Raw genomic sequence first — 21,526 nt, 5'->3', positions numbered from 1 at the left:
TTACAGGAACCTCTTAACCAGAAAATGTTTTTACAGTGTTTGCTAAAAATTCTCGTTTGTTAGGATGTTTAAATAATCTGTGTAGTTCTGGTAATAAGATACTTCCATGTGCTGTACTTAGAGCAAAGCAGGAGTCACCTTTAGTCTTATTTTACCAGCTTAGTGCAGTCAGGGTTTCTGTGCAGAAATAAACTGCATAGTGAGTTTCCGTGAAGAGTGTAGGTGAAGGACAGGAAAGCAGTACAAAGTCTGCTTCCCAGCAAAGCATGGCGTGAGGGAACAGGGGCAGGCTTTGTATGAAGATGTCTTCTAGTATTACCCTGACACTTAGTGCTTCTTTTTTTACAGATAAGCGTAGTCACACAGTCTGTTCGAGACTCCAGAAGTGGTTTTGTGACAAATTTGGGGAGTATGTCGAGGACTTCAGATTTCAGCCAGAAGAGAATACGGTGGAAACAGAAGAGCCACTTAGTGCTAGAAGGTAAATCTCTAACATGATTGTGAGAAATTGTTGGCTTCTTTACAAGTTGCTTCTTGTTTTTCTTTTTTTTTTTTTTTTTAACAACCTTTTACGTGGTTTGAGCAAGTGTTTGCATTAGAAGTAATAAAACTGAAAGTACAGAACCATCTCAAAAGATTAGTGAATGCTTTGGCCAAAACATAAAATTTGAAGTTTACCTGCTGTCTGAGGTAGAACAAAAGTTATATTGTTTACCAGGTTCCATCATATGCTTCTCAAAAACTGTGGAAAAAGTCTTAGTTAGGCTGGAGCTTTTACATTTCAGTTTTTTGTTGGATGCAAGGTAGGCTGTATTAGTTACTAGAAACACATTTCATAACAGGCAAGAATGAAGCCTTATGCACAAACATTTAATTTATAACTGTGAGCAGTATTTCAAGGACCAAATGTATACAACTGTGCACTACTTGCCTATTTAACAGGTTGTTTTTATCCATTATTTTTCAGGTTGACTGAAAATATGAGAAGATTAAGTAAGTACTTAGCAGTATTTTATTTTGTAAGTAAAAATAGTTCTTAGTAACCCTATCAGGAGGATTGCTACATTTTAAAATACAGGGTTTTGAAATACTTCTGCCAGTTCATAAGCAGACGTGATTCTGAAATCCTGAGTTAGTGTTTGGATCGCAAAGTAATTTAGAGGAGCAGTGGTAGGAGCTTGCCTTTAATCCTGAATTACATAGGGTGTTTCTGAACTAAAAATGTAATGTTAATTAAAATGTGTAAACATGTAATGAATGAGAACAGGGTATTTTTCCTATGGCAAAAGTAACAGTATTTATACACTTATGCCTGAGCTGTGTGTAGTTTGCTTCCTAGTCTATTAGCTTATGCTTTCAAAGAAGGAGGGGTTGGACAATACATACCCTGAGTGTGTCTTGCATTTCTTTCTCTTGGATAGCTGGTAAATTACTTTGGAAGATGGAGGATGGTGGGTTAAACAAAGTAGTTCAGCCCTTCAGAAGTTCTGTGCAGCCAGAATTGCTAGCCTGAAAAAAAAAAAAAGGCTGATTTGTGCTCCAAATTGTTAAATTATTGTGAGGGGGAAGGTGAAGTTGAAATAAGGCTCTGTAATCTCCATGTAAGATCAGTTTTGTTCTCCTGATTCTAATACTGATATTCATTCTAGTTTCACTTGGGAGAATACTTGCAACCTGTTCTCCATGGTGGATGTGCATTGCCTTCGGAATAGCTTTTAAAAAAGCAGTATTGCGCTTAAGCTTTGGGTGGTTCTTAACCTCCACTCGCTGAGCGACAAAATCTAGATCCCTGTTGTCCAGGGGTGCCTGACAACCACCCAGAGCTCTCAAGACCCTTGGTTGCTCTCAAGACCGCTGTTGTTACCAGCGGTTTCTAGGTGTTGACCTTCCCTGCAGGGTCAGTGTAGGATGGTGGAGCAGCGGTGGAGTCTGTGACTCCTCCAGTGCCTCAAGTGTGCCCTTCCACTCACTTCATCCACTGCTTTGGTTGTGCTGCTGATGCTCAAGGAAATCTAGTCCTAGTTGTTTAATTACTTCCCTAAGGGAATGGATCGAGGATAGCTGAATTTCAAGCCAAACAAACTAGGACAGCAAGTCACAGGTTCTCTTGAGGAAAGCTTTTGAAAGTTGTGAGCTGTACTGCAAACGAGGGTGGGTACTCCTGGGCCCCCCTGTGCAAGTGGAGTCATCACTCTTCTCAGCAGGGAAGGCAAAACCCGTGTGTTCCAACAGAGAAAGCAAAGGTCTTGCAGCAGCCCTCTCCTGTCTTCTTGTGTCCCCTGGCTAGTTTGCCCAAGTGGTAGAAAAGCTTAGAGGATTCAGAAGGGTAAGGGAGAAGTCTTTTTCAGGGAGCTGAGGAGGAGCTCCTCTTGCTGTCTCTGGCTGGCTGTGGGCATCTGTGTGTGGGAGTGATGCCTCTCCCGGCACAGGTTTGTCTCCTGTGCAGTGACTGCAAGAGCAAAGGTCTGCAGAGGTGGGACACAAACTTCTTCAGGCAGCAAGGTCCTATGTCTCTTGGCTTAGGAAGAGTAAGCAACAAAGTGCTACTAATAGTACCTGCAGAAACGTGGCTGAGAGAGCTGGCCTGTTTTTTAAGCTAGCTTGGTCAGATAGCAGCAAGCTGTTCCTCGGTGGCTTTGAGTCCAGTCAGGCTAAGTTACCTTGTTTTACAGGGGGATGAAGTGACCTGTGTAGAGTTCTTCATGGTTGCATGGACAGGGCTCAGAACAGGGTGCTATCAGCATCCCGGGTACCCCTGTAGAGGGTATTGATTATTTTTGTCTATACTTCAGTTTAGATGTAACCTTTGTCTTGAATAATACTTAGTTTTTGGAAATGCATTACTTAACTAGTTGTTCAGTTACACTGATGGGTTTCATTTTTCTTAATTTGGACAAGCCTTTTTATCTTTACATGTCTTGAATATTCCTGTTAATTTTCTAATTTGGTTGTTTGTCATTTACAAGTGATTTAACCACTGCCAGCTATTTCTAACAGTTGTATTTTTCTCTGCTTCTGTTTAGAGAGAGGTGCCAAACCTGTTACTAATTTTGTGAAGAATCTTACTGCCTTATCAGACTGGTATTCTATCTACACTTCTGCTATTGCCTTTATTGTAAGTTATCCTATTCCTCCAGGAGTAGTATGATCTTTTAAAATCTATTGTTTACTGAAATTCATTGAAACTGCCATAACGGAGCTGGGGTTATGCTGCAGTTTAAGTCAAATCAAGTAGTGTCATTTCATTTAACACAAAATACCAGTAGTTGTCACTTCAGCTATATTTCAAAGCTACTTAAAGTGTGTATTCTGGGTTTATTGTAGGATAGTTTTCTAACTGTTAAAATAACTTAGAATGATCTGGGCATTGTTCTCAGTTCTTGTTTCCTGTCTCCCAGTTCTGTAATTTGATGGTTGCTTCAGCCTCTGCAAAACCTCTTGTTGTCTAGGGCTGAAATGGTGATAGTGGCTATGTTTGATAAGAAGCTATAGTCCACCATCAGTGCTCTTTGCCATTCATTAGGATCATACTTACTGATGAGGGGCAAAATGCCCTGATTTGGGTATCATTCAATGTGCGAACGCTGGGTCTGTGAGCTAAATTCAAGCATTCCCATGATGTGTAAGGTGGTTTGCATGTCACAAGGTGACATAACTATTTAGTGGGGTTTTAATTTGTTTTCCTTCTAATTAAATGATATGAATTGTTTTTGTCACTGTGGACATGAAATATATTGATATCGAAGGAAATTATTACTGGTAGTTGTAGCTGAATGAACCTGTTTGGTGAAAATGTCACACACTTTCTCATTAAATGATCCTTCCCTATAAGTTACAGAGCCTTATTTAATGCTACTTTGCACAGCACAGCCAAAGGAATATTGAGGAGAAGACTCGCCCCTCACGGTGCTCTGTGTCTGTCCCTTATCATAAGCTACTGATTTTTCTCTTGCCTCTCCTGACAAACCCATTCTTCAGATAAAAGCTGAAAGAGGGAACTCGGAAAGCCCTGGGACCTTGGAGCTGGAGCAATGCTTCATTTTTGGGTTATCAGTGAAAAGCCTAACATCTCTTGGCAGGGAGGCTGTACTTTCTGTGTTTTCAGAAGCTGGGAAAGGGACAGAATACCTTTTGAAGCACTTTGTGTTTGTACTTCTTAGGTAAAATAAAACCTGTTTTCCTGCAATATTTTAAGCTTGGTAAAAATTTGGGATTTAATTGACCTGAAATAATAGAGAGAGAGTTTATCCTCCCCTGTATGGGGCTAATTGTTATAACTTCTACAATACCGTTGCTTCAGCTGCCCTAGGTGACATTAGACCATAGGTCATATAGCAGATTCACAGATTTTAGGGTTTACTCTTTTCTTTTTTTTTTTTTTTCCCCCCTACCGCTTCATATAATTGCAGTGTTGGAAGTACTCAATACTGTCTCTCAAGCAGCTGAGAACTAGTTAAGTGTCATCTTTGGAGATTTGGTTCAATCTTAGTTTCGATTTTACATTCATGAATGCAGTGCTGTTGTCAGTTATGGGGTGGCTAAAATTTATTAATTTTGGTGATCTGAATTGCATGATTCTGAACCTAACAGTACAGTGGGCAGTGGTGTTTTGTGTGAATCACTGTACCCGGTTTGTAATCCACATCTCTCTTTTTTTCTTTTTTTTTTTTTTTCCTTAATCTGCAGATTTACATGAATGCTGTATGGCATGGCTGGGCCATTCCTATGTTCTTATTTTTAGCAATTTTGAGGTTGTCCCTAAATTACCTCATAGCCAGGTATTTACTTAAATACTAGATTATTCTCTTGTAACGCTTTGCTTGAAAGATGTTTTATTATTCTTGCATTGAGTTGTAAACTGTTACCTTTTCTAACATTGTGAGTTAAATCTAACAAAGTGAAATTCAAATTCTAATATCCTTAATCTCATTACTCAGTTTCTATAATTTTTGAGTATTCTAACAAATTATCTTCATATCCTGTGACTTGGGTCATCATAAATGATGCTGCATGTTATCAGACAAATCCCTCAGCACGTTAAAATTCTAAAATAAAATTCTGTAGTGTTCAGAGTGGTTGGAGAATGTCACCTTAAATATTGAAGCCTGCTGCTTTTCCCTAGAGTTAATTTTCATCTATGCCCAAAATTGCAGTTTTGCCTTTTTCAGTAGCTCTTGGCATTCTTTATCCAAAGTGTCTTCCATTTGTAAACAGTCTTTATTAAAAATTAAGAGGTGGTTTTTTTTAAAAAAAATGTACATTTTCTCTAGTGAGAGGATCTTTTTAAAATGCTATTTTAGGCTGGTAGTGTTTTGCCCCTTAAAATGGTGGAGGGGACCTTAATGTGCAATTTTTTTAAATAATTTTCTGACTTAATTGATACTTACTGTGTGACGCTCTATTCTTTGAAAACTGCTAGAAGCAAATAGGCTCCTGAATAAGTTGATGTAATTTTGTTCGCATAAAAAACCAGGAAAAAAATATTCCTAATTATTTTGCTCTATGCACAGAGTTCACTTTTGTTGTAAAACCCATAAGCAGTGATTGTGTAGTATCTACCTAGCTAATATTTTTTTTGAATGTATGTACCTTTAAAGCTCTCTATGATTCGCCACTTTTATTATGTTGTGGGTTCTTTGTTAATTTGGGCATTATTTTATTATATTTTTAAGCCATAAGTGCTTATTGCAGAAACCTGCTTTTTAACCTCTTACAAATAATCCATGTTGGCAGGTGGAGAAGAGGTACTTGCTCTCTTTAACTATTTCCATAACTTCTAGGGGTTGGAGAATACAGTGGAGCATTGTGCCTGAAGTTTCCGAACCCATGGTAGGTCGTTGATCAGCTTGGCCTGTGTGGCTACGTTAAAAGTTGCACCTTTAAAACCTTCCTCTGTGTTTATGTGGGTAGTTGTGGAAGGAAGGAAGGGTGAGGTGCAAACAAAGACAGTACAACTTTTTTCTCTCTCTTGCAATTTAGAAATCTTCATTAACAGCACTCTTAGGTTTGGGTTTTTCACCCTAAGGTATTCCAAACTTGGATCACATTTCTGGAATCAATGTTAATATGCTAGCTTGGGACAAGTTAGATCCTGTGGGATCTTCAAGAAGCCTTGCATTCTGTTTTCTTTATAACATTTTGAAATCAATGCTTGTGTACCCTGCTTTAAGCAGGAAGGATTGTAAGTGTTAACGTAAGATGGAGCTTGTTGAATTTCAGACCTTTCACTAAGACTGAGTGAGGCCTCCCTTCCAGGGTGATTTTCTTCCTCTCAAAAAGCCAATAATCTATTTAAATAAATAAATTTAAAAGTTCTAGATGTAAAACTTCTAACAAAAATGACATTTCTGTGCTAGACCAGAAATAGGTCAGCTTGAGCATATGGTCATACACTGAAAGCCTTTGTAACCACGCTGCTCCAGAGACTTACAGTGTCTTTCATAGCCTCATATTAATATGGTTGCACATGCCGTGGGGGAAAAGCATCGAGACCTAAAGATAACCAGCAATGAAAGACATAAACAATAGATCTGAAACAAGGGTGGAACTTGGCAAATTTGGAGACTGTTTAAAGTGGGAGGACTTTTGCTAAGAACATCGAAGGGTTATCTTGTCATGAGGAGTTCTGTAAAGTACCCATTTCAGCTGCGCTGAAAATTTATGGATTGTCTCTTTCTTGCCCAAGGAACCCCCAAAAGAGGACCTGACCGTGTCTGAAAAGTTTCAGCTTGTTCTAGACGTGGCTCAGAAGGCGCAGGTACTGTGCTGCTCTCGACCTCACCACCTGCTTCCTTAGAAACAAGGAGGTTCATAGTCCAAGTGGTCAAAGGATGTTGTTATGCAGCATGCGAAAACAAGCAGTACTTTTCTTGCGTAGGGATCTTTACCTATGAGCAGTAGAGATCTCAGTAAGATTCCTGGAGCTTCTGAAATGGTGTGATGCTTCACAGAACTGGTTGAGGTTCTCCGATAACAGGTGTGAGCGAGATCTGGAGGGGAACAGAAGCAGCTTCTGAGCATTTTTCCCCTAATATATGCATATGAGCTTCTGATAACGTAGATCAGGTAGCAGATCTTACCAATGTACTGGAGTGGGGATCCATATCCCAAATCTGCTAGTCATAAAACTGATGTAGGAGACCCTATTCCTTCAAGATTTAGCTGAAAGCTATTGTCTGTTTAGGTGTGTTAATTCAACAGTTTGAATGGCATCTCTGAAATAGCCTGTTTTAAACACCACCCCCGGCCCTGAAATCTACAGGTTGTGTGGGAGAGGGTGAAAGAAGGTTTTCTCCCAGCTCCATTGGTTCGAGGAGCTTCCCTAGCAGCTGAGGGCCTCCACCATCCAGTTGAACTGCAACCTTGTGTCCTGTCTAACGGTGTGCCGCTGCTGAAGTAGCTTATCTTTCTCTTGCCTACTGTGTATGCTCATCTCCCTCCTGCTGCTGCTGGTGGTGCATATGTTTATATAAACACCTTTGGAAATTTATTGGGAAGATGACATTTTCAGGTGCTGTGACAGCAAGAATTGGTTAGAAAAGATGGCTTAATAACCTTCTTAGTGCTGAGCAGGGATCAGTTGATCAGTTTGCATCAACAGCTGTTGGAATGACATGAAATCTAGTAACTCCAAGGTTGTATGATAGAAACCTGGTAGTGGTGTGTTTCCAAAGAAGCGAACAGTCCAGTGCTTGATGAACTCAGTAACCATTTCCTGAAATTTCAGTGCTCAAAATGTGTGAAGGAACTTCCTATTTTGTTACGTACTTACAGAAGCTCTTAACTTTTAGATTGACAACTTAATTAATTTAAAATTTTTGCAGTGATAGAAACACTTTGCAGTCAAGACAGTGGGGTCAAATAGCTTCTTCACTTCTAACAATTGTGAGCTACAGAACAAGGTGTTAAACGAGATGGAAGTCATTGAGTATTGCTATTCTGTTCTGTATTTACTCAATTGTGAAGTAGATAAATGGCTAAAAATGAGTTAAAAAATCACTTCTGGGAATTGCGTATTCTGTAAGATAACTCTGTTTCTATTATGTGTACAAAACCCCAAAATAATGCAGAACTTGGTTTTGATTCTCTTGCTTCTTATGCAGAACCTTTTTGGCAAGATGGCAGACATACTGGAAAAAATTAAAAAGTGAGTTATCTGGCATGAGTCCTTCTTTTCTCATAAAACAAGACTTGACCAATGTCTGGAACAGTAGTAGTAAAATTTTGTTTCTTTTTTTGTTTTCAGCTTGTTCATGTGGGTCCAGCCAGAAATAACACAGAAGCTCTACATTACTCTATGGGCAGCTTTTATCGCATCCTGCTTTTTGCCCTACAGGATTATTGGGCTTGCAATGGGTAAACACAATAAATAATTGACCTCTTACAGTCTAGACTTAATGTATAAAAACTTAACGTGATCTTTAGAGGGAGAATTTTAGAGTTTAAGAAAGAAAACCCTGCATTAATAAATAATGCAGTGTTTCAAAGTATTTTCATTGTGTTTGGCATCCTTTGTCATGTGCATTTTGAAAACCATCTCTGGATACATAATATAATAGGAAAAAGACTGGATAATGCATTCGCTCCTTGAAGAGTGGAAGTTTATGATGCCCTATTAGCAGAGCTCTTCAGACTGTCAGCTTTAAGGCTTCCCGGAAATCCTATATTTTGGCATTTTTTTTGCTCATACATCCTTGCAAATTAAATATGTGGGATCACATAGAAGGCATGAAGATGACAGGGTTGGAAAAAAATGAAAGGGTTAATGGGACTACTTGTAAAACTTGGAGGATAGACTGGACAAAATAAACAGATTACTGTGGGTGAAGTTGCAGATGCTTAGTCTCAACTGGGGATTGGAAAAAGAGGGTTCTTGCTACAGCATGAGAGTATCTTTTCTCTAAAATGTGAAGCCACGTCCTGTGAGCCAAAAATTCTCATTTCTTTTTTGTTAAAGTAGTGATGTGATCAAATGAATATTACTTTTAGTGGCAATGAACTTCAAATTGCGTTAGCTTGAACGTAACTGTGGCAGTTGAATTAGATGTGTGAGGAACTGTTTTTTTACTCTGACTCTTGGAAGGAGATCTGAATTGTATTCAGGAAAGTTTTGAGAGAGTATTTCAAACCCTTTTTAATCTGGCAGAAAGCAAGGAAATACCGTGCATAAGATAAGACGACATACCGGACTAGAAGATAGAGTTTAATGTAGTACATGAGAGCCCTCTGTTGCCATTTCAATTCTTGCAAGGAGCTGCAGAGTTGAATGCTCTGGCTTGTTTTCTGTTTTGGAAGTATATCTTGTTTTCAGAATGCTTCTGGTAATAAGGAATGTATGTTTGAATTATTTTAATGTTCTTCTGCATAATAACAAGACATGTGGTTTAAAAGAATTGGGGATGGGGGGGAAGGAATTTGAGCAGGAGAGGAAAAGAAAAATAATTTCCTGTCTTTGGAAGAAGAAACAAAATATTAAAACCAAGAGAATGGTTTAGCACTATGACTGAAGATATAGAATTTGGTTTCATTCATGAACTGGTTAAAACATGATCAAAATGATGTTCTTAATATCCCTTCAACATGCCTACTAAAGTGACCTTTTTTTCAGGACTCTATGCTGGAATCAAGTTTTTCCTTATTGATTTTATCTTCAAACGATGCCCCAGACTAAGAGCTAAGTATGATACTCCTTATATCATCTGGACAAGTCTCCCAACAGATCCTCAGCTCAAAGAAAGGTCTAATGCTACAGTGTCAAGACGGGTAAGGGTAATAAGTCTTTTTGTCCCTCTGTTCCCAACATCTGAAAATCAGATCCCTTTCCGCCTTTCCCTTTTCCCCAGTGACTAGAGCACATTAAAGGGAAGGTTAATTAAATCCTAACAGTCAATGTTAGTTCTATTTTTTTATTATTTTTAAGAGCCACAGAGTTTTTATATGGATTCTCTTTCTTGTATGAAAGGAATCTATTATCAAAATGTGTATATAAATTTATGTACATATACTGGACATTGTATGAAGCTAAACACACAGAAATGACGCCATCCATATTCGTACCAATTTCTGTAGCATACATTCTGGGTGATTTTTATTGTCAAAATTTACTCTTTTTGTATTTCCCTTCTCTATTCTCAGACATTCTTTTTCAGTGGAAATTAAGATGCTTGTTGAGATTGAAGAACAGCTAGTTAAAAAAAATAAATAAAGGAAGGTGTGAATATAATATGTAGCTTACTAAGGAGATAAACATTAACAGAGGTAATAAAGTAGTTTACAGATGTAGGCATTATGTCTTATGGTTATTTGTATTAGGTGACCTTTTAGCATAGTGTCATAAATGACTTTTCACCATGTTGATATTCCATCCGTAAATTTTTCTTTTCTTAAAATCTCATAGTTAAATCTGTTAAGTGTTGTGTTTTGAAATTGTTTTGGGGCTTGACATGATCGCTGAAAAGCAAGTCATGTTTTTCCATATCCCTGAATTTGTCAATGTTTATTAGTTAAAAAAATAGCAGTAATAAAACTTCAGTCTAATCTCATTTTATCATTTGCTTAATGCCTCCTATCACAATATCTAATTGCGTTCATGGGGTATCTGAGCACTGTCATAAACTCTCTGACTAAAGCGTGCAGACTTAGTGATAATTTGGCCTGGGTACGCAACTGGAGAGCAAGAGGGATAACCATGTGAACCCTTGGTTGTTAACCTGTCAAGAAGAAGAAATACGGAGTTCTGGGGGAGATGGTGCAGTTGGTGGTAAAATGATAACTGCAGCATAATTTCAGTATGCCAGAAGGAAGTAGGAGAGAAAGACAATCTCTGACTGAATGTGAGTCTTCTGCTTCTGTTTTCCAAGGGACGAGAGAGGTGAATGAGCACTTGGACAGAGCCGTCCATAGCCTGTATTTCTCTTGCTTGCAGAAGATGGGCTTAAAAGTTTCTGTGCCTCAAGCTTACACGTTATCATTCACGTACTGTGGTGATGGTGGCAGCTTCTTGCTGGATCTCACTAATCTGCCTTAGGCAGAAAGGCCCTGAATTGCTGACCTTGAACCCATAAACTTAGAGAGCAGTTACGTCTTCTGGCTTTTCCTTATGGCTTAAGTTTTGACAAGTAAACCAGGGTTTTGCTGCCACTGTGTCTGACTTGACGGGCTTGGCTTGTCTCCCTAGAAAGGACATGCAGGACTGCATTAGCTGCTTCCAAATGTCTTTGAAAACATTAACTTGGTCTAGGTAATTTTAAACACACTGTCTTGCCCCTTGAAAAATTTCTGGGAACCTCGTAGTATAAAAAATAGATTTTTGTACAAAAAGGTAAAAACCAAATATTTTTTCTTTTTCTGTTTTTTTAAGAAAAGGCAGAGCCCAACAGCATGTAGTGCCAGCACACGTGCATTTGCTTTGGTTTCTTATCATTAAACAGCATACAAGACACTGTAAACCTAGACACAATGCAATATTCATTGCCTATACCACCACTCTGACCCCGTGTCCTTAGAGAACAATCCTGACAACAGTATCTGATGGATAAAGGTTGTATGTCAAAAGCTGATGACAGATCAAGTGAAAAGGAATACCTCCAGGTATTCCCACCTCCAGGTTGTCGGTGACGTTTTTATACACTCGTGACTCTTCCAGCATTACAAATCCAATCACTTCCAGTTTCGTTTAAAGTTTATCAAAATTGGATGCAATGCATTTCTCTTAGTAATCCACCATAGGTTGTCTCAGGCCTGGGTGGTTGTAGATAAATTAGCTGCTTCTTTTAAGGGTAGAGGTAGCATTTGCCTGTGTTAAGAAGGACTACAAGTAAGGGCAGAACTTTGTCACATCTTCAGCCACCAGATGGGATGTGGTACTGAAGTTTAAACACCTTTTTTTAATCTCTTTGTATAATGGGTAGGGAGGAAGCAGTGGAGCAGAGAGCAGGAATAATCCTCATTCCAGCGCAAAAAGCTTTAGACCTCTTGCCTTGACCTTTTGTATGTTTTGGGCCATGGAGCTTCACCTGGTTACGTGCATATGACGCCAAATAACTTGTCCAAGAAAGCCTTCCCAAAATTCATCTGATCTCTACTTGCACACAAATTGTTAGAGAAGCTATTATTTTCCTTGGTTCCAGGGGCGCGATCATTGCTAAGGGCACCGCAGAAGGGCAGTGACTGAAGCAATAGTATAGTTATCATCAACCATTTGCTTTCCATGTCAACTTTCTTTATTCTTTTCCCCCGAGGCATCGTTGTATTACAGTTACCCTAAAAGCTGGATGGTAAATACCCTCTGCTGTGCCTGTTTTGTCAGTCTGGTTTCTAGTCAGCAATTGCAGTGCGCATTTTTTCACTTGCTTTGGATGTCTTTTGTTAGTGCTAAATCCTGTGAAGTGTCGAGTGCTGCCAACTTACAAGCAAAAAAAAAAAAAAAAAACCAGCGGAGGCTGGTTGGCCTCCAACAGCATCGGGCCTTTGCTGAAGAAGGGCTTAGTCCTGGGCTTGCATGTTGTCAGTTTGCCAGTTGTTTAACTGCATGTGTAAGAACAGAGCTGTTAATGCTTCAACGACAAAAGCCAGCCTTTGGAATCGTGTGGTGCCCCACCAAGACGAAAAAGCAAACGCAGGCAAGCTTTCCGAAAGAAACTGCCTGCCATGCTTCCAGAAGCAGGGCTTGTTGGCTAGGGCAGTCCCCAGGGGTTCAGCAGCTCTGTTTAAAAGTAGATTTTTACTCAAGTACTTTGGTTTTAAGAACTCCGTGCTACATTACCCCCTTGCCAAAGGATGCTGACAATCATCCCGATTTTATTTCATGTGTCAACACACGCAACATTCAGTGCAACTTCAAAGCAAAGGAAAGATCAATGGTTCTAACGCAACCTGAATAAATTGAACTGGTGTGCTCTAACCACTGATAACTCTTCTTTTTTTAATTGCATTCATTGTGTGTAGTCTCTTGGTTTGTGAGCAAGATCTTGCAGCTTCACTCAATTCATGTTTTATTCTATGTATTATACTGTTAAATAGACTTCACTTTTTTTCTTTTGTCACTGTCACATTTGTGTTGTTTGTTTCTTTTCCTGCTAGCTGTCAGGGCATGAAAAGGTATGGATCGTAGCGTGGAAATCTTCCTTTCAATTTCAGCATATGTGTTCCTAATGAGCTGATGCAGTTTTGTGTGGCTTTTTCTTTGCTTTTTTTTTTTTGTTGTTCTAAACTTATTTTTGTGCAATAATATTTTGTGCTTGGTCTGTCTCTTGAAGACAAGCCAAGTATTGATAATATATTAACTGTTATTAGCCCTACTAGTTTAATAATTGGAGTTGTGTGCAGTGACTTAGCTGTATCTGATCAGATATACCCTTTACTGCAGAAAAATGGTATTTTAAGATAGGTACACGTAGCACCATGTGCTTTCACCCCTGCAAAGGGCATCCATCGAAGGGCAGCACTTTGAAAGGTGATCTTCAGATAGCGCATTAGAGTTTTGTGCTGTAGCAATAGTGTAGTGCAATAGTCCAAAGTTAACTTTATTGAAGTAGTTAATGAAAATTGTTGCATTACAGATTTTTTTTTCAGGAAGAATAGTTAGCCAAGTTATTTTTAAGAGTGCAGCTTAAATGTTGCTGTTCAAATTTTGGAATCGTGTTTATTTTTCTGCAGCTTCAAACAGCAGCATCCAGAAGTTACGTGGGCTCAAGCACCCCAACTGGAATCAGCAAAGATGAAGACACAAGTCGTTTTCATACCACCAAGAGGGGAAATTTCCATGAAGTTTTTAACCTGTCAGAAAATGAGCGTCCTTTGGCAGGTATTATGCAACAGGAAGGCTACATTGGTGGGGTATTTTCTAAAATGCCAGGGATAATTTAAGGTTGAATTTCCTCTCTGCGCAATGTGTAGATATAAGCTTTTGATTAAAAAAAAAGTGCTTTAAATTAGGGTGAATGGAGATGATTCTTTCCTTCCACATCCTTGCAGTTCTTTGAAAGAATACACAGCCTGATGTGCCTTTGTGGTAATGCAAATGGAATAGTCAAGTTAAAGGGAATAATTCTGTGGGTGGTTTTGTTTTGAGTTTTTTAAAAGCTAGTGTTAAAACAGATGTTACGATGTCTAAAAACACCTTATTTAGGCTTTTCTTTGTAAACACTTCTAGTTTTTAGGTATCTGAAGTTTAATTTTCAGTGTTTTCTGCTGTTTTATAAGGAAACTGTTGGGGATAATGCCTGTCTCTTTCTTAAAGTAAGATTTCTTGTTATGACTTTTTCAGTGTGTGAAAATGGCTGGCGCTGTTGCTTAATTAACAGAGATAGGAAGATGCCTACAGACTACATCAGGAATGGAGTTCTTTATGTCACAGAAAAGTGAGTCATTGCACTCCACACATTTCTTAAGAGGGGAAATGCAACAGACGTTACAAAATTTCAATCTAAAAGTAATCCTTTAACAATGTTTTGAAACAAAAATGCCTTTTCATGGTGCTTTAAAAGCTCAAGCAAGTACTGTAGGAGAGGGAGAGTTGATTCTGGGGTGTGGTAACGCATAACAAATGTGATTTTGCCTTGGAAAGGCTTGCATAGGAATGAAGAGTAGCTCTATGTAGTCAGTTGTTAGTAGCTGCAGTTCTTGATGTGGGTAACATACTATATATGTACTAAAAAAGAAACCTAAAACCTAAGTGTGTTTGGCGAGTTGTGATCAATGGCTATTAGGCAAATACTCTTAGTTTCTTTTTTTAAAGCAAATTGAATATATAGCTGCCTTGAAACAATGTGCAACAAAAAGAAAATAGAAATTCAAGCCTTGGTTTCAAAACTAGAACTTTATTTTCATTTTTTTTTAATCCTTACTTATCCCCCAGCCTCCCAGAGTTGAATAACTATAGTCACTACTGTTTGGGTCTTGCACTGAAATTCCTTTTGAGTGTAGTGAATGGAAGTAAAGCTCATCTGTATGCAATGTCACCTAGTGATGGAGGGCACTCTCCAGTTTAGAAATCTGAGCTTTTGTCTGCATCACAAAAACACGAAACTAACACAGAGTTTTCCATTAATCTTCTTTTAGGATGGTAAAAGATTTATAAGCCTTTTGAGATCTGGTATTTCGACTGGTTAAAGATATACATGCTTCCTGCATCTTTAAAATGCTTGTCAGGTTTAACCATTCAGTTCAGTAATATAAATACAAGATTTTGTGAGTGTGTGCATACTGTATTTTCTGAGCTTTCAGACACGTTAGCCCATTGCTAGAATTTACGAATGCTCTAAATTAAAAGCCATAGCTGAATTGCATATTGCGTGCCTCTATTATTTTTTTTTAAGCTGATTTTAACCTGTAAGATTTCAAACTTTAGAAGTGACAGGAGGGATATTGAGAGCTTTGTTTTAGAATACTGTATCAAAATGAGCATTTTCTTTCCTTGTCTTCAGTTACTTGTGCTTTGAAAGCTCCAAATCCGGCTCATCTAAAAGAAATAAAGTTATAAAGCTAACGGATATAACAGATATTCAAAAGGTATGTCTGTTTTGTGTTGCAAATAGGGGAGAAAGCTGGTTTTCTGTTCAGTTAGTAATGTTTTGCTTTTCTGCTTATGTTATTTTGAAAAAACATACCATTGATATTTTTTATAAGTAAAATGTAGTTCTTTGATCAAGTATATTTCCCAGAACTGCTTGTTTAGCCATTTGGTCTCAGCACAAGCAAACTCCCTATAAGCATAAAAACAAAGTAGTTTACTAAACCCTTACACTCCTGAATTATTTTAAAATTGAAGTTGTATTGTTTCTTAACTCCTGCATTGACTAGAATTGTGTAGGCTTTAAGAAGATCTATTGTTAGCAAGAATTGTGTAATACTAACTTCTGGTTGGGTGTTGATATCGGTTGATGCACTGTCTTAAAAGTCGTCGCCTCAGAAGGATGAGGGATTATTGTCACTGGAGAAAGGTAAATCATTAGAATAGCCAGACTGGATCAGGGTGGAGTTTCATCTAGCTGGGATCCCATCACTAACAGAGGCAAGAAGTAGGTGGTTGGAAGCATGGCAAGTACAATGTAATCTTTCCCCTGGTCAAGTTTTATGAGCCTGCAGTCAGTAATGGCTTTGTCGGTGCATTGCATCACTCTATACGGCATTTACCGTCACTTTTTGTTACTTTCTCTGAACTTGTCATACTCTTAAATGCAGCCACCCTTGCTTTCCACTACATCCTGTGGCTGTGAGTGCCACAGATTAAATCATGCTGTGCATAGAAATGCCTCAGCCTGGTGTCTGCTGCTGAAGTACCTCCAGATTTTCAAATTAGTTCCTTCTATTTATATTGTATGTCTATAAAGCAGACAACTTATGCATAACTTAAACATTCCCGTTGGAATTAATAATTCATATTGATGGATTTTAAACATCATACTTGAAGTAATGCTGGCTCATTTTTTAGTAGGTCGTTACTGCCATAAAGGTCCTTTTGCATCTGTGTAGGTCTTTTAATAAAGATGAGACAGAGACCATGCAGCCAAGCATAAAAAAATGTACCGTGCCTGGTTTTATTTGAGTGTGGGAAACACAGGCCAGCCTCAGGGTCTTTTACCCCTTGGGGATATTCCTCAGTTCAGCCAACTGTATTCCTTCTTAGCATTACAGACTTTCTTTAAAAATAACCACCAACCACCTATACATACCCTGTTTGTCTATTTAATTTTGAAAAAGAAGCTTTTTTTCCTGGTCTGCTTGCTGCTCCTTTGAACAGTGGATGAATGTTACTTCCAGGGAAACCTCTAGGTGACGGTCACAGGCACGTTCTCACACATAGGGCTGGGGTCTACTACCTGTCCACACCATCCAGCTGCTGGCGTGGTCCCCGGCATCGCGGCTGGGCCAGCTCCCACACACCATAGCGGTGCTCAGTTCAGGCAGTCGGGTTGGGTGCTGCCGCAGCTCATGGGAGGAAGAGGAGGGACAGGTTCTCGCTGTATGGGTGATGCTGTACCCATTGACTCTGGGGTTGAAGAGCAGCATCTGGCCTCTTCTTGGTTTTTATAGAGGTTTGTTAGTTATGGCTGGGAGGATACACCAGTGAGCAGTTGTGTAACCTTCTCAGCACCTTTTGCAATTGTTTAGTACATAAGATATCTTTGGTCTGTGTTTTTTTTCTTTTTAGTATAAAGTGCTCTCTGTTCTCCCGGGATCAGGGATGGGTATTGCTGTATCCACACCATCTACACAAAAAGTGAGTAGCTGTCTGTATCTGTATTGATGTGCTTGACTTTATACCCTTTTTGTCTTCCTTCTCTGGCTAGCACCAACATAAAGGTTGTTTTTTTCCTTATGTCAGTATTTTGTGGGTTTTTTTGGTTTTGTTTTATTTAGTTCAATTGTGTATTATTCAGTACATTTGGCTTCAGAATTTTAATTTAAACATTTGGCTTGTTTCACTGCATCTGGGCTATTTTACTATAACACTTCATACAGATTTGCTTCATGATTTCACTGCCTCCATTGACCGTTCCCTGGCATCCTTCATCAGGAGCACAGGGGCTGCTCTGCTGTGCAGTCCAGAACGAAAAGCTGATGGCTGGAGAGTATCCATGGGTGAGGAGGCTTTGAAGTGGAAGGGCCTGACAATCAGATGCAGGTTTCCTGTTTCAGTCTTATGGTGCTAAAGATTTAAGCTTCTCTAAGCCTCAAATACCCTTTAGGCAACTGAAGCTTTTCTTAACATATGACTGAACCTTATTTTAAACTCATCACCTATAAATAACTTTTCTCCAAGTCACACGACCGTTGTACCAGGCTTTCTGCTTGTTGTTTGATATTGAAAAGTACTTCTTAATTATGAAGTTGAAAATGTTCATCTGCCTAGATAAATATTCTATGAGCCGAAACAAAGAGGCACTGATAAAGATTTTTAGAAATCTTTAGTGGAGGCAGAAGTCAATCAGGAAAATATGATGCACTGAGCAGATGGAGAAGAAAGAGAGTTGAAATGATCTCCATTGCCAGTACTCTGTGCAGATGCATTTTATGCCATGGTTGTCTAAGAAGAAGATGGAGAAGTGAAAAAAACTTTGAAATTGTGCCATATATCCAAGGATTTATTAGAGAAAAAGATTCTTATGTCTTTATTAATGTACTTCAAATACAGTTCATCTACTGTTCCTATTGATTTGGCCAAAACTGTACTTAGAGGAAGATTTTTCTTTTCCAGACTGACATGATCTTTTTTTCTGTCATTTAGCCTTTGGTGTTTGGTGCCATGGTACACAGAGATGAAGCTTTTGAGACAATTTTCAACCAATATGTGAAAATAACCTCTGCATCATCAAGCAGTGAGAGCTAGTATCTTATCTTAGAAGATCTAAAGGAAACTTTCTTATTTTACAACTTGGTAGTGAAAAAAATGAACATCCTCATCTATTTTGCAATAATTTTTCTTGTCTGGTGGTTTATATTCTATCTGTTACATAAATCAAGTGTATTTTATATATGCCTTCATGTTTGTTTTTAAGGTTTTTGTAAAAAAATGAAACAAAAAACAAAATGAAACAAAACAGTGAAAGTGCTATCATCACTATTAGCCTTGCACATTAAGCACTTTTAATGTTTATTTACTGACATTAAAAGCTGGGAAGACACTTGGAGAGCTGACTAAATAACAAAGTGAAACAGATTGATCCCTTTAACACTACTGATATCACGAGGGGTACGTTTGTCCCTTTATCTTAGTAGTTTTTCCCTGAGATGCGAGAATGGTGACTGCAGCAGCCTGAAGTCTCTTTCTTCAGGTCAGAGTTTTTAATTGGGTTCCTTATGAAAACTGATAGCAACACCAAGGAAGTATTATCATCTTGGTATTTCCATATTTATAACTACACTTAAAATAACTCCTTCTTGCTAATTCTTGCATTGCAGAAGGGTATTTTACCGGTTTGGTTAGGTTCAATTTTTCCTGCATAGACATTTAAATTGCTTGTACAGTGAATTGGAGGAGAAAGTTTGTAACTATATCTTCCTTTCCTAATAAACCAAAGTAAGAGGAAGGAAGGCAGGCAGATACTTTTTATAAAAGAGGGCACCAAAATGTTCCTAAAATGTTTAGGCATCGTATATTTGTATTTCTGTAGATACTTGTCATAGAAGGGCTCAACTACTGTACATGTTGTATGTACAAAGTGTTTGTATGTTAATGCATTAAAGACTCGCAGGCTTTTTGTGGTGGGGGAGGTGGGAATAATTAAACTAAACTGAGACATGACTTTTTTATTTTTAATTGGCTTTTCTCTTGAGTTACCTTGTAATAAAATAACACTACAATATAGCAGCTGAAAGCATTAGTTCCTTTTCAAAGCATAATTTGAGGCGCATTGGTACGTTGCTTTCTTTCCCCTTGCAAAATGAAATTTTAGTGACAATTAAACCCAACTGCCAGGTAAAACAGGAAGGCTGTGCTCCTTCTCTAAACTCTCTCAGGCCTTTTTAGCAGTAAAGCACATATTGACCTTTGTCTTTAATATTAGAAAGCTTTTATACTCTATATAATAGCACCCATCTGAGAGGTTTAGAATTTTATTTGCATTTTCATGGAAGCACAGTGGGAGTTATGCCAGGCCTTCCAATATGTATTTTCCTTCGCTGTGTCTTTTGAGTTGAGTAGTATGGATGTTTCCAGACATTATATGAATGTGTGTCCCCCCCCAAAAAAAAAGCAATGGAGATGCAAGTTCTTATGTAAAAATGGAATTTTTTTCTCCTTTTTTTTAAACAGGAATTTTCTTTCTTTATAGGGAAAGGGGTAAAATGAAGGAGGGATGGGGGGAGACAAACACCACAGGGTGTTTATCTCTTAGCCCAATTTAATTCAAAACTATCTCTCAACAAATGCAGCAGTAATGAAGAAGGTGGCAGTCAAACTGTGCAAACCTTATTTCAATCTGGCCATGAAGAGGGATGATATGAACTTGATGTGAAGAAATACTGTTGAATACTATGATTCGGTTGGGTATTGTAAAGCGAAACACTGACAGGGTAAAATTCTGTGCCCTGGGTTCAAATGTGAACAAGAGTGGGGGAGAATCCACCATAATAGCTAACGTGCTATTTTTGAGTTCTCCCTTTAGAGTAGCACTTGAACATGTCTTTATGCGACCTGAAAAATGGGTGCGTTTCTAAAACGTCCTTAGGTTGGTGTAACTCAGGGCCTGAAAACTTAAAATACAAGCGAAGCTGGTGAGAAACCCATTTTGCCACCATCTAATATGGGTGTAGCTTGACAGTGTATGGTTTCTTCACTTGACACGTGCAGGTTTTATGTTTAAGTGAAAATCCTTGATCTTAAATTATTCTTATCAAACCTACTTTAAAATCAATTAATCTCTTTTTGTAATTGCCGTGCATTATCATTTGGCTTTCCTTTCTAGAAGCTTCCTTGAATAGTAAGCGTGGCTATCAAATAGGCATTAAAATCGCTTAATGTTATATAAATCTTAATCAGATTCATTCATTTTGTCTTAAGAAAAATTCCCTTGGGTGTGTTTAAGGTTATCCTTTTTTTTGAAGAAACACAAAACTATATTTTTTACAAAGAACATGCTCTTTTTCTTATTTTTGTATCATTTTTCAAGTGTAATTTGTACCTTCACTCTGATCATGACAGCAGTTTCAGTGGGAAATCAGTTGACTTGCACTTATTACCTCCTCCCCCTCCCACCCTTCACTGGTTGGCCCTGGTATGTAGGGTTGTCCTAGATTCTGGTTCCTGGAGGAGCTGTAGGTCCTGTGCTGATGGTGCCAGGGCCATTAACCGTACCTTCGGAGAGGGAAAAAAGAAATCTTTATCCTTTTCCCAGACTGGAATGCCTCATGCATACAATATGCTCTTAAATTATTTTTTTTTTTTCTGGACAAAGAAATTAGAAACTTCTTATAAAATCTAATGTGTTGACATTTGAAATTAATCCACACTTTTAACAGTGTGAACCTGAAAATTAGGAATTCCTAAAGCAGTAAACCTAGCGCAAACTGCAATGCAACATTGTTTCATTCTAATATATAGAAAACAGACTGGATTTTTTTTTTTAATAGAGTTGTAATATAACTGACAAACATCTCTGTATATATTTTGCAAAGTGCACTTTACATTGGGTTGTCCAGGTTCCTGCTACATCAATAGCTCCTGTGGTGTATGTAACGTCAGAGACACTAGAAGATAACCTCGGTGTGTTTGCTCGCAGGTACTCCTGTGCTTGTCCTCCTGCTTCAGCCTCACAGGTTTGGAGGGCAGGAGGGGATGGACAGTGAGCAAATATATACTTGACTTGTATAGTGACACTGCAGTTCACCTTAAATCCCAATCTTCTCACGTAGTTTTGCAGTGCAGCCTGCTGTGCTTCAGTAACAGGTTGGGTCGTACCACTTAATGTAAAGTGCCACTTCCTAATAGCAGAAAGTGATGTTCTTGTCATTCTGTCTGTCTCTTCGCTGTTTATATTTGCAACTCTGTTGATGTCCGTGGTTCATTGCTGGATCATTCACACGT

At 38.4% G+C, this 21,526-nt stretch overlaps 1 protein-coding gene across 1 annotated transcript in view; it reads left to right on the top strand.

The window, feature by feature from the left end:
- Window positions 1–18,531, top strand: part of GRAMD4 (GRAM domain containing 4) — a 54,365-nt gene extending 35,834 nt beyond the window's left edge. The window contains exons 5-18 of the mRNA XM_009883215.1: window positions 349–481; window positions 968–993; window positions 3,024–3,115; window positions 4,687–4,778; window positions 5,781–5,829; window positions 6,686–6,757; window positions 8,103–8,146; window positions 8,246–8,355; window positions 9,608–9,762; window positions 13,657–13,804; window positions 14,267–14,360; window positions 15,426–15,510; window positions 17,153–17,221; window positions 18,230–18,531. Of these exons, the coding sequence (XP_009881517.1) occupies window positions 349–481; window positions 968–993; window positions 3,024–3,115; window positions 4,687–4,778; window positions 5,781–5,829; window positions 6,686–6,757; window positions 8,103–8,146; window positions 8,246–8,355; window positions 9,608–9,762; window positions 13,657–13,804; window positions 14,267–14,360; window positions 15,426–15,510; window positions 17,153–17,221; window positions 18,230–18,331 (1,271 nt within the window). The 3' untranslated portion in view covers window positions 18,332–18,531. The remainder of the gene's footprint in view (window positions 1–348; window positions 482–967; window positions 994–3,023; window positions 3,116–4,686; window positions 4,779–5,780; window positions 5,830–6,685; window positions 6,758–8,102; window positions 8,147–8,245; window positions 8,356–9,607; window positions 9,763–13,656; window positions 13,805–14,266; window positions 14,361–15,425; window positions 15,511–17,152; window positions 17,222–18,229) is intronic.
- Window positions 18,532–21,526: the final 2,995 nt, after the last annotated feature.

Source organism: Charadrius vociferus, unplaced genomic scaffold, assembly GCF_000708025.1.
Source record: "Charadrius vociferus isolate BGI_N301 unplaced genomic scaffold, ASM70802v2 scaffold363, whole genome shotgun sequence".
NCBI classification, from domain to species: Eukaryota; Metazoa; Chordata; class Aves; order Charadriiformes; family Charadriidae; genus Charadrius; species Charadrius vociferus.
Note: the sequence above shows the minus strand (reverse complement) of the source record. Positions and strands in the feature narration are given on the sequence as shown.